General features: G+C 35.1%; 1 protein-coding gene across 2 annotated transcripts; it reads left to right on the forward strand.

Annotated features, from left to right (window-relative positions):
• Window positions 1-1,575: 1,575 nt before the first annotated feature.
• On the forward strand, window positions 1,576-19,109 carry LOC147397995 (sugar transport protein 10-like). Of its 2 annotated transcripts, none has more exons than XM_086447094.1 (5): window positions 1,576-1,874; window positions 1,967-2,134; window positions 6,569-6,888; window positions 17,212-17,715; window positions 18,468-19,109. In XM_086447094.1, exons 2-5 carry the CDS (start codon window positions 2,014-2,016, stop codon window positions 18,909-18,911), a joined length of 1,389 nt encoding a protein of 462 aa, XP_086303220.1. In that variant the 5' UTR covers window positions 1,576-1,874; window positions 1,967-2,013; the 3' UTR covers window positions 18,912-19,109. The 2 variants fall into 2 exon arrangements, with proteins under 2 accessions (XP_086303220.1, XP_086303218.1); XM_086447092.1 differs by lacking the exons at window positions 1,576-1,874; window positions 1,967-2,134 and adding exons at window positions 3,895-4,205; window positions 4,298-4,465 and having other exon boundaries at window positions 18,468-19,092.
• The last annotated feature ends 285 nt before the right edge of the window (window positions 19,110-19,394 follow it).

Below are 19,394 nucleotides of genomic sequence, written 5' to 3' on the forward strand. Positions count from 1 at the left end.
ATTAAAGATATAATTAGGGGGGTTCTCCAAGAAAACTTAAAAAATATTCTTTCATTGTACGTAAGAATTAAAATCATAATTTAAAACTCTAATTCAAAACCCTAATTAACCTTAACTTAAAGAGACTTAGTCAAACTGAAAGGCTTCAAAAAAAACTTTATAAATAGGAGCCTCCATAACCTAATCTCGGAATTTAAGAGAAATCCTAGAAAAGCGAGGTCAGAAACACCCCCTACGCTTCTCAAAACCCTAAATCCAAAGTCTTAACTCCCTTCCTAACATCCAAACCCCAGTTTTTTTCTTAAAAAATACCTAAAAACCCTCCAAAAAACTCAAAAATCCAAAAAGAAAAACTAGAAAATACTCAAATATAGGAGGAGGATACCTTATCTTGAAGATCAAAAGCGGATCCAGTGAAGAATAAAAATCAGAAAACTCATATGCGGACGCTCTCCGCCAGCTTTGAGGGAACTAGTTATAGCAATCAACCAGGTAATTTTTTTATTTTTTATTTTATTTTTAAGTCTGTTTAGCAATGTAAATTCTTTGGAAAAAAGTAAAGACCGACGTTTGCCGGACGGGATTGGTGCTTAACACCTTCCAATCCCGTAACATGATCCCCAGATCCATTTTTTTTGTAGATCAATGTTTTTTTTATCTATTTAGAGTAAATATTCGGTTCTTATACCATAATAACTAAGTGGCGACTCCCATACCCCAAAAAAGCAGATCTACGACTCGTAAATCGAGGGCGCTTTCAGTAAGACAATTTTGTTCATCTTAACTTTTAAGTGTGAACTTTGTATTTATATTGTTAGCCATCATATTTTATTTATTTGCTGAAATTATGATTAATTGATACTGTGTTGCTTTAAATTCAAGCACATTGGTTTGATTTTAGAGTAAATTCCTAGAATTTCTTCATTGCAATATCTAAATTGACTTTTATGTAATTATATTCAATTTGATTTTATATCTAGAATTTATGTGATTTTGTAAATTAGATTAGGTAAAAGTGAAACTAATACTATATTTAATGAGGTTTTATAAAATACATTTACTAATTTGATATTAGATTTCAAAAGTATTATTTAAAGAAAATTTGGATGATGATTTTATTGACTGATAGATAGAGAAATTGAGAATTTGTCCGGTATTTGATTGATACTGTGTTGCTTTAAATTCAAGCACATTGGTTTGATTTTAGAGTAAATTCCTAGAATTTCTTCATTGCAGTATCTAAATTGACTTTTATGTAATTATATTCAATCTGATTTTATATCTAGATTTTATGTGATTTTGTAAATTAGATTAGGTAAAAGTAAAACTAATACTATATTTAATGAGGTTTTATAAAATACATTTACTAATTTGATATTAGATTTCAAAAGTATTATTTAAAGAAAATTTGGATGATGATTTTATTGATTGATAGATAGAGAAATTGAGAATTTGTCCGGTATTTGGTTGTAGTATGTGTTGACTGATTCCATTGAAAGAATGGAAATCGATGCAAGCTATGTTATGTAAGTCGTATCGCGAGGAAACACATCTATGGTTATGTACACATCCCACGTCAGACTTGTGAGAGTGGCAGTAAATTCTTTTTGTCATTTCAGCATTTTCCAAATTGATTTGGTAGTTTTAACTCTTGGAGCGAATCGGACTGATTTGTTGTTCAAAATAAGGTTTGTTTCGTTTGTAGTTTTCAATAGTGTTCCATTCGATGTGGATTCTGACGCCGCCCCTCTCTCTCTCTCTCTCTCTCTCTCTCTCTCATAAAAGAAAGCTACGGTTCCTTTACCTCAAAGTTGATTTTGGTATTTTTAACTCTTAAGGGGAGCAAGTCAGATTGATTTATTGTTTAAAATCAGGTATGTTTTTCGTCTATAAGGAATTTGATTTCATTCGATGTGTATTCTGATGCTATGTGCTCTAAAAAGTAACGGTTGAACTACTACATTAGGTTTTCTTTCTATCTTCTGCAACCGCAATTGAAGGGAAGGAATAGCAATGTCGGGTAGAGCTTTGAGCAGTGAAGGAAATCTCAAGGGGAAGATTTCGTCCTTCTTCTTGTCTTGCTTTGTTGCTTCTTGGGGTGGTTTTATCTTCGGTTTTGATCTTGCTATTGCTGGTAAGTACACGAAGAGTCATAGTAGAAATCTAAGCATGATTTATATATATACACTAAGGAATGCTCGTGCCTACACTCCTTACACATGGAATATATATATATGGGTCGGGTTCCTATGACCCTTATTACAACTCACATTGCGACACCGTGTTTTGTCTTATATGGAAAAAAATGTTTGGAATGGGCTGATTTTTTGTGAGGATAATCTCTATGGTGAGGAGATCATCCTTGCCAAAAATCAGCTCATTGTGAGGTTGATCTCTATGGTGAAGTGAAAACTTCTTTTGAGAGTGAAGGTTTTTGTTTTTATAGTCAGGTTGACTCGGCGCCATGTCGACTTTAGAGCTATGGCTCTTCAAGTTTATAGTGTGGTGACTTGGCGTCATGTCAACTTCAGAGCTATGATTCTTCAAGTTTATAGCCGTGGTGACTTGGCATCTCGTTGACATTAGAATTATGATTTTTCGAGTTTATAGTCACGATAACTTGGCATTATGTCTACTTTTGGAGTTGGAATAATTCAATGCAATTCAATGTTTATAGTTAGGACTCTTTGATTGAGAAGCGTGGGATTCATTATGAGCTAGGGCTCATATTCATAGGTTTGTCACCATGCCGACTCTTTGAGTTGGGGTTTTATTCCAATAAACTTGGCAAGAAATTTCTCATTACTTGAAAAATGATCACATACTACTAATAATACTTTTGTAAGTTTAATGCGTTCTAAAGACGCTTTAGTTCATTACCATTAGGGGTTTTTAAGTAGTAAACCCCTGTTGCCCCCACTTTAGGCATTATTTATAGACCTCCCAATTTTCCACTATTGAGTTCTTTGTTGTTTTTTGAACACTTTCCTCAACACCAAGTCCGTGGATTTGAAATTTCTTCATTGGACCTTTCGATCATAAGCCTTCTTCAATTGTTGTTGGTAGGTTGTAAGGCGAACTGATACTTATTCTTTTTTTTCTTCTTTTTTCTTTAGTAAGATTGAGTGTTTTGATCAAGAGGTCATCATTCTGCTCAAGGGTCTTAACTTTGCTCCTTGTGGTTGGGAGATTTAGTTTAGTTGGTATGACCTCTTCTAATCCAAACACTAGAGCACAAGGAGGTTCTCCAGTAACTTTCCTTAGGCTCATAGAACTCTAGGAAGTTCATCAACCTATTTTCCTTTTGCATTTTCAAGTCACTTTCTGAAGTTGTTGATCAAGGTCTTGTTAGTAGTTTCTACTTGCTCATTTTTTTGAGGGTTGCATGGGGTTGATTAGAATTGACGGATTTCCAAGTTTTTGCAAAAGTCGAGAATTGCCCGTCCTTTGAACTGTTTTCCATTGTCACGATAACCTTTGGAATTCCAAACTGATTAACAATATTGCTTTAGTAGAAGTGTCTTACTTCTAATTTATCATTTACCCCTTTAATCCTAAAGTTTTTATTTTAATAATACCCCTTCAATTTATCAATTTTCCTATTTTACCCCAGACCTCTAGTTTGTCAACACTTCTAATAAAGTTTTGACATTGCACGAGTTATGCACTGTGTAGCACGTGAGGTATACAACCAGGATGCACGTGCAGGTCTTAATGAAGATGTTATGAGTCTCATTAATAGGGAACAGCCGAAATATACAATTATTCGGAGGGGGTGTCATTGAATGAAGACAAAATTGAGGGGTATGTCAAGAAAAAATCATAATTAGAGGCGTGGGAATATCGGAAATTGACAAATATTTGGATGCGTCAAACTCTCTCTCTCTCTCTCTCTCTCGTATAAAAGCGGGTTCCTTTACCGCAAAAAATATTGATTGAATCGTGCTGGGGTGACACAGGATTTACACATCCCACGTCAGACTTATATTTTCCAAATTGATTTGGTACTTTTAGCGCTTGGAGCGAATCGGACTGATTTGTTATTCAAAATGAGGTTTGTTTCGTTTGTAGTTTTCAATAGTGTTCCATTCGATGTGGATTCTGACGCCGCCTCTCTCTCTCTCTCTCTCTCTCTCATAAATTTAGATGTGGTATTTTTAACTCTTAAGGGGAGCGAGTCGGATTGATTTATTGTTTAAAATCAGGTATGTTTTTCGTCTATAAGGAATTTGATTTCATTCGATGTGTATTCTGATGCTATGTGCTCTAAAAAGTAACGGTTGAACTACTACATTAGGTTTTCTTTCTATCTTCTGCAACCTCAATTGAAGGGAAGGAATAGCAATGTCGGATAGAGCTTTGAGCAGTGAAGGAAATCTCAAGGGGAAGATTTCGTCCTTCTTCTTTTCTTGCTTTGTTGCTTCTTGGGGTGGTTTTATCTTCGGTTTTGATCTTGCTATTGCTGGTAAGTACACTAAGAGTCATAGTAGAAATCTAAGCATGATTTTTATATATATACTAGGGAATGCCCGTCCCTACACTCCTTACACATGGAATATTCCTCGCGCATTGAAATTTTAATATATATATATATATATATATATATAGGATTAGGATTCGTGTACACACATATCTACTCATATATCTACAACGTGTTTTGTCCTATGTGGGCTAAAAGTTTCTGATTGAGTGTTTAATATCTCGAAAATGTTAAAAATAATAATTAAATCCAATTAATTAATTTTTTATATTTATTTGATAGTTAAAGATTCAATATAAATGCATGATAACGAATTTTCATATTTTCTAATAGGTATCTAAATTTTAGGAAGGGATTCTATGAATGAATCTGGGAAGTTTAAGTTAAAATTCAATCTCGTTAATTGGTTAACATTAAAAAAAATCAAAATAACTAAAATTGGTCCTTAAGTAAGGACGGTTTTAACAGTTCACCATTGGTTTTAAAAAACCTGACGCTTCTCAAAATAATGATGGTTCTTAGAGAATCAAATCTATAAAATTCAAAATCCCGACTCGATCACCTGGTTGAACCGTCAGTTCGATAATTCAATTTTTAAAACATTGGTTCACATCAGTTGGAACTTAGTAATAAGTAGGGGGTGGTTTCAAGCATTTTTAAAAAAATAAAACAATGACTTTTTTCCACATTTAAAAAAGAAAATCATTTCTAACTAATTAATTTTTTTTCCACATTTTTAACAAAAATTGAATTTTTAAAACAAAGATCTCATGATCACGTTTAAACATGATTAAATTTTTTTATAAATAAAACAATGAATTTTCTCTACATTTAAAAAATATATATAATTAATTTCTTTCCATATTTTTAACAAAAAATAAAATTCGAAAGCAATGGTCTCATGATCATAATCATCCTATCTTTCAGATGGGTTCCAAACTTTTTTTTATCAAATCATTTAGAATTTTTTTTTGTTCATCATGAATTGTAGAGATTCTTGGAACATAAATTTCTTAATAGTTGGTCAAAAAATTATGATGGACTGAATGACCATGATATGTTCTCTTTGGAGACCATGACATAAATATATTACCTTCTGACACCCCATCACAAGCCATGCATACTATATATAAAAGAAAATCTCAGAAGAAGCACTATTACAAAAGAAACGAAAAAAAATACACTAATCTTGATTTTTATTTCTGATAAAGAATTCCAATCTATTTCATCATCACATTACATTTGAAATAAAATGGAAATTCCCTTCATTTGTTCTTTGTTGGAGAAAGTCAATCCATAGTCGAGGCTAATCTTTTGAGAAGGTGCCACATGATAAGCCACAAATAGCCATCCATGGTAAAACAATGGTAAAAATTTAGGGTGAAATATGGAAATCAAAAGGAAATTAATGCCTTAACCACTTAGACCTACAAATCAGTGATCAAGTCCCATAAATCTTCAAAAATACTTGCAAATCTTTGTAAATGAAACATAGATCGATCTCTCATGCCACAATCCTCTCCAAATCATATTTTCACCACCTTCTAGAACATCACTATTTGTGATCTACAACAAAGAAGCAAAATACAATCAGAACTATAGTATTTTTTGAATTTAAAGTGTCTAAAAAACAAACAAATGCATTAAATGTTAAAGAAATTTGCTTTACCAACAAAGTATGCCGACCAATCATATCAATCATCTTAGAAATTCTCTTTGTAGCCCTCTTCTCCAACAAAGTAATATGATTTACCACTTTGACAAACCTAAATTTTGAGAGAGAGAGAGAGAGAGCGAGTATAGATAGTAGGTATTTTTAAGAGGTTTTGGTGGTTTCTAGATAGTTGGGTTGGTTATTAGTAGGGAATGCTCCTACCCTTGCATGTCCTCAACCCTATCTTTCTACTGTTCCAGATTTTTTTCACAAAGAGAGAGAGAGAGAGAGTGGGTAGTTTCAATTTACAAATAGTTGAGTTAGTTTATGGTGGTGGTTTCAAGGAGTTTTTCAATTATGTAATATACATACATATATATATATATATATATATGATCTCTGAGTCTGAGATGAAATTTGATGATTGTTTGTAGGTGGAGTTTCAACTAACATTCACTTCATGAAGAAGTTCTTCCCTTCTGTTCACAAGATTGTGATAGGTGACGAGTCTATTAATCCGTACTGTACATTCCGCCATCTTCGTCTCCATCATGTTATATTTCCGTACTTTGCGACTCTATTGGTTTCACCCTTTGCTTCGACAATCCGAAGGAGACTCGGACGAAGGATATCAGTGCTCATTGCTGGTCTCATCTTTTTTACAGGGGCAACAATTAGTGCTTCTGCCATGAGTTTTAGTACGTTGGTCGGCGGTCGTATTTTGCTTGGTGTTGGTTTTGGATTTATAGATCAGGTAACTAACTAACTCAGGGGTGGAACTACATATAGAAAAGACAACGGTGGGGGCATAAAAATTTCAAATTTTTTTTTCTATACATATAACTCAAGCTGAATTACATGTGGAGTGGGTGGTGTGTGATGGATCAAGTCAATTCGTGTTGACTTTGTTAAAGCATGTCTCACGAGCTTAGATGAGTCACAACCTTAAACAACAAATTATTAACACTTATAATTAAGAAATAGAAAGCATTCGTAGCGTGTTTGGTATCTTGAACGTTTTCTTTTTGTCATTAGGTACAAATTAATGAAATTAGAATGAATTAAGAGTAAACAAGATATTATAATGATTCATTATTATTGTAATTTATCATTATATTGGGAATTATCTCACACTTTGAGATTCTAACACAAAATCATGGGGATTTGTGTTGGGCTTTTGGGGTGTGACAAATGATAACGTGGTATTAGAGCATCAATATTTGGTCTATGATGTAGGGTAGATCACACAAACTTAGAATATATGTTAAAAATCAGATACTAGGGTGAAATCCCAAGAACTAAGAGTAACGAAGAACTCCATGTCGGGCAAAACAGATTAGAAACTTCAATATAGGTTTGAGATTACACTAAAATTAATAACCAATATCGGGTTCTTATGCTCTAAAAAACTAGGACTACTTAAGCAACTTAAACAATGGTCAAACTAATTTGACTCAATTAATGTTGTTGATTTTTTTCTTCAACGTATCCTAACTCGATTATAGGCATTGAGATTAAGTGTCAGCAAGCCTATCTACATCAGTCTAGATGGGAGATAGAGATAATCCTAAGTGTACTGACACACCACTAGAAAGGTAACCTAGGATATGAGTTTACATGATTTGATGATCATATATGAATTGTCATAGAAAACATCTTTTGGGGAGAAATTTCGATAGAGTCTAATCAGATTGTTTTATTGAAAACAAGATAATGACACGAATGAAAATCTTCTGTAAGAGTAGTATTGCATGGGAATGCTGGGAAAGGGCAATTGCTTCAGCGGCTGTGGTCACAACCACAATTGAACTAACAAGGTAGCCGAGCATTGAGCTGATATAGTCTCGTGCAAGCCTAATGAGGTAGGGTTGACTAGGCTGGCTCGTAGGATGACATGGCGAGAGTGCCGAGAGAGGTTGGCTACCCCCGCTACGATAGCTATCCACACCCAAGTGCCACGAGAGTAGGAGGTTACTAGCAAACTTCGCGAGTCCATAGTAATAGAGCTGGAAGATGGTGAACGAGTGTGTAGCAAGACAACCTATATTGATTGACATATTAATAGGAGAGGCAAGGTCTTATAGATCAATAATTAAGTTTACAAGTAGTTAGTATCAGAACATTCTTCTTAATAGACCAGTGTTTCCTGTTAAGGTGCAAGTTACAATATGCGAGGAGGAGGTCATTGGTAGGCCTTAGAAACTTGTTATGGAGCTCGAAGGAGATGAAAGTGTTGGAGATAACTTGGAGTTAGTAGAATATGGAAAGGTTGTCTAATGCGTCCTTTTGTTCCTGTACTGGAGAAGTTGTAGTTTTTATGATGAACAAATGGATAGTTAAGAAACAAATATGTTGATCTTGTACAAAGCACAATATACATATTAATGAAAATGGATTTATTTTATTTTATTTTTTTTATTTTTTTTATTTTTTGTGATAATGGAGGGTATTTGGGCCAGCTTGCAAGCACCTGACTAGTCCCTACGCCACGCACCCAGGCTATGTCTTGTGCCTGCTTGGTCCAAGCCAGTGCGTGGGCACCACGAATGAGACCAACTAGGGAGCAAACCTAATGATACCCAAGTCTACCAAAATGGATATTTTGGCTTGTAAGTAATTCATAATAGTAGTAACGTACAATTATGTAAAGAGAGTTGAATTTTAGTTAGTAAACTTGTGTTAATTCAACAATGAGGATCATTTTAAATTTCGTGGAAGAAATTTCTTTAAGGAGGGGGGGTAGTAACAACTTGAAAAGTTAGTATGAATTTCAAGGAATTATTACACGTAGGTTTGCATTTTTAAAATATTAATATTTTTGGAAATCCATTATTACGAATAGATTTAGAAGCATCGAAATATCAAGTTTACATTTTAAGCAAGGTCAAATCTGAGTTTGGTATTTGGTATTGCAAAAAGTGAGTTTGATAAAGTAAGTTTAGGAAGATCAGATGTCACGACTAGATAGAACTTGAAAAATTATTAAAGTTGGATTGTAAGATTGCAAAAATCAGAGATGAGTCGAAGCCGATCACTAGAATGCGAATTGAAAATAAACAAGAATGCGAATTGACTCAAGGCATGACTCACCAGCTAAGGACGAGTCACAACCTTAAACAACAAAGTACTGGCACCTAGACAGCAACATGTCTTCATACTATTAAATCTAACAAAATAATGTAACTAAGTTAAATAGACCTAAGGTAAAATAACTCTAGTTAATAGTAAATTCGTTAGAAAGTTCACAATTAGTTAATAGCTCTCTGGTTTTCTTAGAGTTTCTAGAAAGATAAAATCTGTAAGTACATTATCTTCATCTCCAAATCTCTCTCTTTTTTTTTTTTCCTCCTTAAAGCTTCATCTGTTTCAAATTTAATTAGTTCCACGTAAGGTTTAGTTAATAAAATGTTTTAGTAGCAAAAACTAAGTAGATAACAATCAATAAATAAGGTTGAAACTGAAACTTGGATTTATTGATGTCATCATCAAAGCTTGTCAAATAAGTTTAGAAAGAAGAAAAGGGTTAGAAAATTCAGCTTGAAGTTGCAAGACAATTTTGTTCATCTAACTTTTAGGTGTGAACTTTGTATTTCTATTGTTAGCCATCATGTTTTCTTAAAATTGTTTTATTTATTTGCTGAAATTATGATCAATTGAGATTGTATTGCTTTAAATTCAAGCACATTGGTTTGATTTTTGAGTAAATTTCTGGAATCTCTTCATTGTAATGTCTAAATTGACTTTTATGTAATTATATTCAATCTGATTTTATATCTAGAATTTATGTGATTTTGTAAATTAGATTATGTTTTACATATCGAGAATTATAAATATTTAGGTAAAAGTAAAACTAATACTATTTTTAATGAGGTTTTATAAAATTCATCACTAATTTGATATTAGATTTCAAACGTATTATTTAAAGAAAATTTGAATGATGATTTTATTGATTGATAGATAGAGAAATTGAGAATTTCTCCAGTATTTGGTTGTAGTATGTGTTGAGTGATTCCATTGAAAGAATGGAAATCGATGCGACCTATGTTCCGTAGTTGGAAGTGATGGATGGATAGAGAATAAAAATGGAGGTTCATCACATATGTTCTGTATTTTAAATGATAAAAAAACTATATGTAAATAATTATGTAGTTAAATATATATTTACGTGATCTATTAAAAGGTTAGTGAATGCTTATAAAAGTAACTGTCGTTATTACAGATACGATGTACACTTAGAAATTTGAATAACACTTGAGGTGTTTGATATCTTTGGTGGTATGAGACACCTAGAGAGCAACATCACTTATGATATTCGGGAAATTCCTTTCATCTTTAATAGAGAACTTCGTTTGTATTTTGGTACCGGTTGTATGGTGAAGAGATGTTTGAGGTCCACATTGTATTGCCTGATAGACTAAGATGCAGGGAGTTTCTCCTCGGCTTGTTAGTGATTACAAAAAGTCTGTAGTCGTCAAACGACTAACCAAAATATTTGGTTCATGTATTTGAACCTTGGTCAACGACCAACCTAAGCCAGATAAATGGTCACCCTAATGTGGTATGCCAAACCAACTACAAAATCAGGAAAGAACGGTGAGACTCCACACCAATTAAGTATTGGAATATTGATATTCATATTTGAGACAATCATATTAGCGTATTCCTCAGTGCTCTTATCAAGTACAGTACCTGTAATGTATATATCTAGTGTGATACTAGTACATGATTTTAAAAGTATCTTAAGTGTTTCACTATATTGATAGATTGATAGATGTATATTCTATTTAATTATTGATTTATGTCGTATAACATATTCTAATAGTATTTCATTTTAAAGGCAGGAAGCTGACCTTGGTCAGGAGCACTTTGGAGAGTATCCCGATATGTCACTTGTTTCTATTTTCTCTGCCCAGGATTATCGAGGTAAAGCTGGAAAAGATGGTTAGGGAGTTCTTGTGGAATGACAAAGATGGAAAAAGAAAGTATCATTTAGTAAAGTGGAACGTTGTCTGTCCTCCAAAGAAAAATGTACATTGGGTATCAAAGGATTTAAGTTGTCTAATTTGACTCTACTTGGTAAATGGTTGTGGTATTTTGAGAAAGAATAATCAAGTTTATGGTGGAAAGTAATAAAGGCAAAATTTGGGGAGAAGAAGTTTGGGTGGGAAAGCTAGGAGGTGAAGAATTCTTTTAGGGGTGGCGTTTGGAAGGCCATTGTTAAGTTAGCCAAGAGTTTAAGAAGTGGATTCCATTTAGAGTGGGTAATGGTGAAAGGATTCGGTTCTACGAAGATATGTGGGATGACGAGACTCCTTTATCATTGCAATTTTTCTTGCTCTACGAGTTATCCTCAAAAAATGACTTGCTCTGCAACTCCCCAATAGTCACATATTGTTCTGGCCAGGTGGTTGCTATCGCAACCCCTATCAGAAGGTATTCCTCTTGTATGTTCTTGGTTGGCCTATTGCTCTAGATTTTGGATGACGTAGGGTAGATTCGCATCGCAAATTGACAACCTCAACTCCTAACGGAGATGCTTGGTCATTCATTGTCTGTTTAATCTGTTGTACTATGGCGAGTCCTATTCGTTTGAGAGAAGCCCTGAAAAATCACGTTCCTGACCTCCAGTGCATTTGGTTGTCCTGTACTTCGCCCTGATTCCCATCCATGGCTTATTGTCTATCATTAGTCAACTTTTCGTCACGGGTCAGCTTCATCTGTCTTCTGGTTCTTCTCATTGTGCTTGACAACCGTGGTATGGGTTCAATCTCCCTAGTGTGGATAAGGTCTCCTTTCCCAAGGTGGGGCTTCCTTTTATAGTTGGGTTTCCATTATGATTAGATGCCAAGTGGCTCTCTCTGACTGGCGTTTTTCTCATTCTCTTTATCCGTACATGAACACCACGTGGACTAGTTGCGACACTTGTTGCTACAAGATGGCATTCCTTGAATTGAGCCATGACCTCCTTTATGGACATATGTGGATGCTAGGTAGCATACCCTAACTGGAACGACAACTACCAGCCATACGCCCATTTCTTGACGCTCTCAACTATTGGCGGTGTAGCCTGGGGCTGGCTGTTGTGCCCAAATAAAAGCTTCCACGTGTCTTATGTTGTCGGTCTTGGTCCCCCACGTACTCAATGGGATGTGGCCTTTAAAATGTTAGTCTTACACTCCACGTGGCCTCATTGGCATGGACCACACCTTCGTGATCTTCACATCACATCACTCTTTGCCCATTCTGACGTGGCCCTGATCGTATATGATGTTGTTTGCATGCCTGGTTTAGTACGCATATTCATTGCATGTGGCTAGCTTGCCACACCGTCTGTACTAACTATCTTCAAGTCAAATTTGCCTTTTCTGATATTTGATCGTTCATCCTTCTTAGTTTTTCCATGGGTTTACTTGTTACAAAAGGCAAACATCCCCATTCCAAATCACATAGGTCCTCAGGCGGGCATCGAAGGGTGACGAAAAAAGTCTATTTACTTTTACAATATTCTGGAATATATCATGGCCCAATCTATAAATCTTTTCATTCAAAAAATCAAAAAAGAGTGGAGCATCTCTGTGGGGAACAAATAAGTATGGGGAAAAGGGAGAGGGGGGACTACAAACCCTCTCCCGTTGTTTTTTCCGAACCACTCACCCCTATGCCTGGTCCAGTGAGGTCCGAAGAGATTAGATTTCTCGAACGAAGTGAAGTGATAGGAAGAGAAGGCTGGTAGCAGGAGATCTCTATTCTATACACCTGGCCTGGCCGGGTATGGATCTTAGTAGGAAATTTTCCATCCGCTTGCCAGCAACAGAGGGGGTTCAATTCCCATTATAGGTGATGTGGCGAAAAAGACAGATTTAACGAGATAAAGAATAGATGCGATTTTGATTTAAAATTTGTCATCCAATTCCAAGAAATATTCGGAAGAGTTAGTGTTTTTTTACTTTGCTTCCGAGTCATTTAGTGAAACAAGGAAAACTAAGCTATTCATATTGTCTCCTAATCTTCATAAATGATTTGGTGTGATACAACACATAATTCTATCATGATATGAGGTGTTTTATGAACTCATTCAGGAACGAAAAATGAAAATTTGTTATTTTCCTAAGCAATTGATTTTACGGTAAATTTGTACATTTTAGACCCCTTGTTAAGAAAATACATTTTACATGATGATGATGAAGACAACTAAACAATTATGTATTTTGTTGAAATTATTTGAAGTGAACAAATAATTATATATTAGAGTTGCTATTTCCACATCAATTTTACTATTGCCTCACCAATTCCTATGTAAATCACCAAAGAATTGCACGGAGTTGGTGTGACATTAGTAAAAGTTGGCGTGGCAATATTAACTCATATATATATATATATATATATATATATATATATATGGGAAATGTTCAGCACCCAACCATTTGCCCAACATGTTTTGTCCTACATGGGTTAAAAGTTTTGGAATGGGTTGATTTTTGGTGAGGATGATCTCTATGGTTAGAAGATCATCCTCACAAAAAATCAGCCTATTCTAAAACTTCTAACCTCATGTTTACAAGTTGAAAAATTGTGGACCGTCCATTTTTTGTAAACCATTTGTGATGGGGTTAGAAGTTTTGGAATGGGCTGATTTTTGGTGAGGATGATCTCCTCACCATAGAGATCATCTTCACCAAAAATCAGCTTATTCCAAAACTTCTAACCCATGTAGGACAAAACATGTTGGGCAAATTATTGGGTAAATGGTTGGGTGCCGAACGGGACCCTATATATATATATATATATATATATATATATATATATATATAGGGGGGCGTTCAATGGCCAACTTTTTGGCAAACTTTTTGGCAAAACATTTTTCAAAACATGAGTTAGAGGTTTTGGAATGGTCTGATTTTTGGTGAGGATGATCTCTACGGTGAGGAGATCATCCTCACCAAAAATCAGCCCATTCCAAAACTTCTAACCCATGTTTACAAGCTGAAAAATCGTGGACCGTCCATTTTTTGTAAACTGTTTTTGATGGGGTTAGAAGTTTTGGAATGGGCTGATTTTTGGTGAGGATGATCTCCTCACCGTAGAGATCATCCTCACCAAAAATCAGCCCATTCCAAAACCTCTAACCCATGTTTTGAAAAATGTTTTGCCAAAAAGTTTGCTAAAAAGTTTGCCCTTGAACGCTACCCATATATATATATATGGGAAATGTTCAGCACCGTCCATTTTTTGTAAATCAATTTTGATGGGGTTAGAAATTTTGGAATGAGCTGATTTTTGGTGAGGATGATCTCCTCACCATAGAGATCATCCTCACCAAAAATCAGCTCATTCCGAAACTTCTAACCCATGTAAGACAAAACGCGTTTGTTAAAGTGTGTGGTAAAACTAAGGGTGGCGAACGGGACCCTATATGGGAAATGTTCAGCACCCTAAGTTTTACCACACACTTTAACAAACGTTTTTTGTCCTACATGGGTTAGAAGTTTTGAAATGAGCTGATTTTTGGTGAGGATGATCTCTATGATTAGAAGATCATCCTCCCCAAAAATCAGCCCATTCCGAAATGTTTAGCCCCATGTTTACACGTTGAAAAATCGTGGACCGTCCATTTTTTGTAAATCAATTTTGATGGGGTTAGAAATTTTGGAATTAGCTGATTTTTGGTGAGGATGATCTCCTCACCATAGAGATCATCCTCACCAAAAATCAGCTCATTCCGAAACTTCTAACCCATGTAAGACAAAACGCGTTTGTTAAAGTGTGTGGTAAAACTAAGGGTGGCGAACGGGACCCTATATGGGAAATGTTCAGCACCCTAAGTTTTACCACACACTTTAACAAACGTTTTTTGTCCTACATGGGTTAGAAGTTTTGGAATGAGCTGATTTTTGGTGAGGATGATCTCTATGATTAGAAGATCATCCTCCCCAAAAATCAGCCCATTCCGAAATGTTTAGCCCCATGTTTACACGTTGAAAAATCGTGGACCGTCCATTTTTTGTAAATCAATTTTGATGGGGTTAGAAATTTTGGAATGAGCTGATTTTTGGTGAGGATGATCTCTTCACCATAGAGATCATCCTCACCAAAAATCAGCTCATTCCGAAACTTCTAACCCATGTAAGACAAAACGCGTTTGTTAAAGTGTGTGGTAAAACTAAGGGTGGCGAACGGGACCCTATATATATATGGGAAGTGTTCGGAGGTCCTAAAGAAAGCCAAACATTGTGCCAAACATTTTTCAAAATAGGGGTTAGAAGTTTTAGAATAGGATAATTTTTTGTGAGCATGATCTCTATGGTGAAGAGATTATCATCACCAAAAATCAGCTCATTCCAAAACTTTTAACCCTAGTTAACAAGTTGAAGAATTGTAGACCGTCCGATTTTTGCAAACCACTTTTGATGGGGTTAGAAGTTTTGGAATGATCTGATTTTTGGTGAGGATGATCTCCTCATCATGGAGATCATCCTCACCAAAAATCTGCCCATTCCAAAACTTCTAACCCATACATTAAAAAATGTTTGGCTCTCTTTAGGGCCTCCTAAAGCCACCCTATATATATATGGGTCGGGTTCCTGCAACACAGATTGCGACACATATATAGACAACGTGTTTGTCTTATATGGGCAAAAATGTTTGGAATGGGCTGATTTTTTGTGAGGATGATCTCTGTGATGAGGGGATCATCCTGGCAAAAAATCATCCCATTCCAAAACTTGTAACCCCATCAAAATTGATTTACAAAAATTGGACGGTCTATAAATTTTCAACAAAAATTGGACGGTCTAGAAGTTTCATAATGAGCTGATTTTTGGCAAGGATGATCTCCTCATCACAGAGATCATCCTCACAAAAAATCAGCCCATTCCAAACATTTTTGCCCATATAAGACAAAACACGTTGTCTATATGTGTGTTGAAATGGTTGTCGTTTGAACCTGACCCTATATATATATATATATATATATTTACTAAAACGATTCTCTGATGTATAGTCATTGTATAAATAATTCAATGCATTTACCTTTACACCCTTGAGTTGAATCTAGGTTCATGGGAAGGGTAAATAGACTGGCACTCGTTGCTCCACTCCCCTGCCTTTCTAAAATTGCACTCCACTTTAAAAAAAAAAGTTTAAACATCGAATGGGTCCATTTTGTGACCTCTTACTGAAACCATTCATAACAATTCGGCAACCTGTTTCCGATTTGTTATGAATGAGTTCGGTAACAGGTCACCAAATGGACCCATTCGGTATTTTCACATTTAAGTGGTGTATTTTGCTGACATGTGGGATGGAAATGAGCATGAGTTGTGTAAATACGTACATAGAAAATGTGACTGTACAATACATAATTGTTTTCATAAAAATAAATAATTATGAAATGAGGTATATATCCGTTTTTTGTATATGTTAAAAAAACATGTTTCATACAGCAAAATAAATGTGTTTGGTTTGCGGAAGTTTACTCTTTACATTTCGACATTTGAAATTCAATTACCTAAAGTTCAACTTTTGAGCAACTTCAGTCCAGTGTTTAGATGCCTGTGAGAATTCACCCTGGAGTTCAATAGAACTTCAACTCCTGTACCTCGTCAATCTAGACTGCTTGGACTGGATGTTGTAGATTTTTCAGTAGGCTTTGTAGCCTGCCAAGATTGAGTGGTGCAGATCCATGGGACACTAAGCATGATTTCTCAATTTATTATTTGGAGAATAAAATATGTTTTGGCAGAGGTCAGGTTCAGGTTTCTATCAATATATCTAGATCATTGTCATGATCAGCATAATCATCAACATCAAGATCATCATCATCGTTGTTTGTTTTCTTCTATTGGGTTCTAGGATGAGCTCTCTTAATAAGAATTTATAACTCACACCTCACAAGAAGTGTTATAACTCCTTAAAAATGATATTTATGAAGAGTTGAAATAGTTACAACTTTCTGCATCAGTTATGTGTTATGAGATTGTCTTGTTTCAGTTTTGATCTTATTTGAACAATTTTTTTGGGGGTTTGTTTCTGAAGAGTACTATGTACCCCTCTAACCTCTGAAATGTCCCCATATTAGTGTCGTGATGCGTTCAACATCTTCTTCCAATTAATGTTCTCACTGGGCGTTTTCGCTGCCAATCTTGTAACCTTTGGGATAGACAAGATCAATGCTGATTGGGGTTGGCGTATGAGTTTGGCTCTTGCTGCTATTCCTGGTGGACTAATCATCATCGGATCTTGTATTCTATCGGACACCCTGGATTTCACCATTGAGAGTAATAACAGTGAAGTGCCAGAGATGGAGTACCCATGGACTACAATCCTTCAGACAAAGTACACACCCCATTTATTTTTTGTCACATTTATTCCTTGTCTACAGGCCTTCGCTGGTGCCAATGCCTTAGTGTTCTTCTGTCCAATTCTACTTAAGATTATTGGTTTGGGAAACAGTACTCCTCTTTTTACCTCTATCATTAGTTTTGTCAATGTCCTTGCGACCGTTGTATCGGTGCGCCTCATTAATAACAAGGGGAGGAGGTGGCTTCTCATTGAAGGAGGAATTCAAATGTTAATTTTTCAGGTAATACTTATTGACTTTTTTTTTTTTAAATATTTGTTTAAAGAAGAAAGAAAAAAAAACGGGCACCTAAGATTTCAAAATTATTGACCAGTGGCACATTTTTAAAATATTTATCAAAAAGAGCATATACCCATTTTAATCTTTACCTAAACATGCATCACTAATGTCATTTTACTGCATTTACCTTTTTACCTTAGTTCTGAATTCCATACAAATAGTCTTCTATTTGAGGTTCAAAAGAAAGGTATGTAGAAGTAAAGTGATGAAAGTGAACATGCAATGGAGAACTTCTTGGTAAAAATCACTAAGCACCAAAATGGGTATATTCCCTTTTTGATTAATATTTTAAAAATATTTAAGGGGGTAATTTCTGCAAAACCTCAACCGTTTTGGTAAAACACTTGAGGTTTTTTATGAAATATATTTCAAAAATTACTGAATCAACCATTTTTTTTTTAATATTTATGAAAATGATTATATATATATATATATCTGATATTGTAATTATGCTTTTTCCCCAAAACTACTTTGTATTGTACTGTCACTTTTGTTATTTACATGGTTTCACTTCCTTCAAGCCGAAATTGAACTAGAGCATAAAGATAAATTCATCAAATTGTCTACACGATTACTGTACATTAGTTTTTATTAAAAAGAATAAAAATTACGTGATGGGGTATGGTTTTGGATTTTTTATTCAAGAAACTTTTAATTTAATGCATGCAACTCTTAGGTGTTATTATTGTATGCAGTTGTTACTTGGAATTCTAATCCCGGTTAAGTTTTGGCTTGATGGTGCGGAGACAATTGGCAGTGGGTATGCCTTTGGGGTGGTTGTGTGCATCTGTGGCTATGTAGCTGGCTTTGCATGGTCATGGGGTCCGTTGGGGTGGTTGGTTCCTAGTGAAATATGCCCTCCTGAAATCCACTCAATGGCACGGAAAATAAGTGTTAGTTGCTTTCTGTTCTTTTCTGCTAGCGCTGCTCAAACATTCATGTTGTTCCTGTGTGATATGACTTTCGGATTCTTTGTTTTCCATGCTGCCTTGCTGTCTTATATTATTTTTTTCGCCTTGTGTGAGTTGCCTGAAACAAAGGATGTCTCAATTGAAGAGATGTGGGTTTTGTTGAAACGAAGCCATTATTTGGGCATGTACATTCCCGATGATCTTGTGATTGAGATGGGTTACTACTAGTTTGAAATTTTTATCCTATAAATACAATTTGGGAGGCTAACTTATGGATGGATTTAGATTTTTTTTCCATTTCTTGTTTTAAATTTAGTTCTTGTATTATGATTAGTACTGATGTTTCAAAGGAAAAACAGGACCAAGTTACATTTCTCTCCGGAGCTAACCCAAGTGTTCCATCTAAATTGTGTATCCTCTTCTTTGTAATTCGGAGTGTCAATGGAGGAATGGTGATCAATCCAATGGGAAACTTATTCGATCTGAACTTGATTGGATGTGTTATTTTAATCTTTGGATCTGATCCAATAAATGTGTTACTCTGGATCAAAACCAAATCGGAACATCAATTTTTTCAGATTATTAATTAGTCTTAATTTTTATTTTATTTTTATGATGTGGTGTCTGGGCTTACATCCAACTAGGGGGACCGAAAGAGCAAGGGACAGAGCCAAGGCTTATGGGTCCCTCCCACGGGCACATGTAATGTCC

This window comes from Akebia trifoliata, chromosome 7, assembly GCF_017979445.1.
Source record: "Akebia trifoliata isolate Shusen 1 chromosome 7, ASM1797944v1, whole genome shotgun sequence".
Lineage (NCBI taxonomy): Eukaryota > Viridiplantae > Streptophyta > Magnoliopsida > Ranunculales > Lardizabalaceae > Akebia > Akebia trifoliata.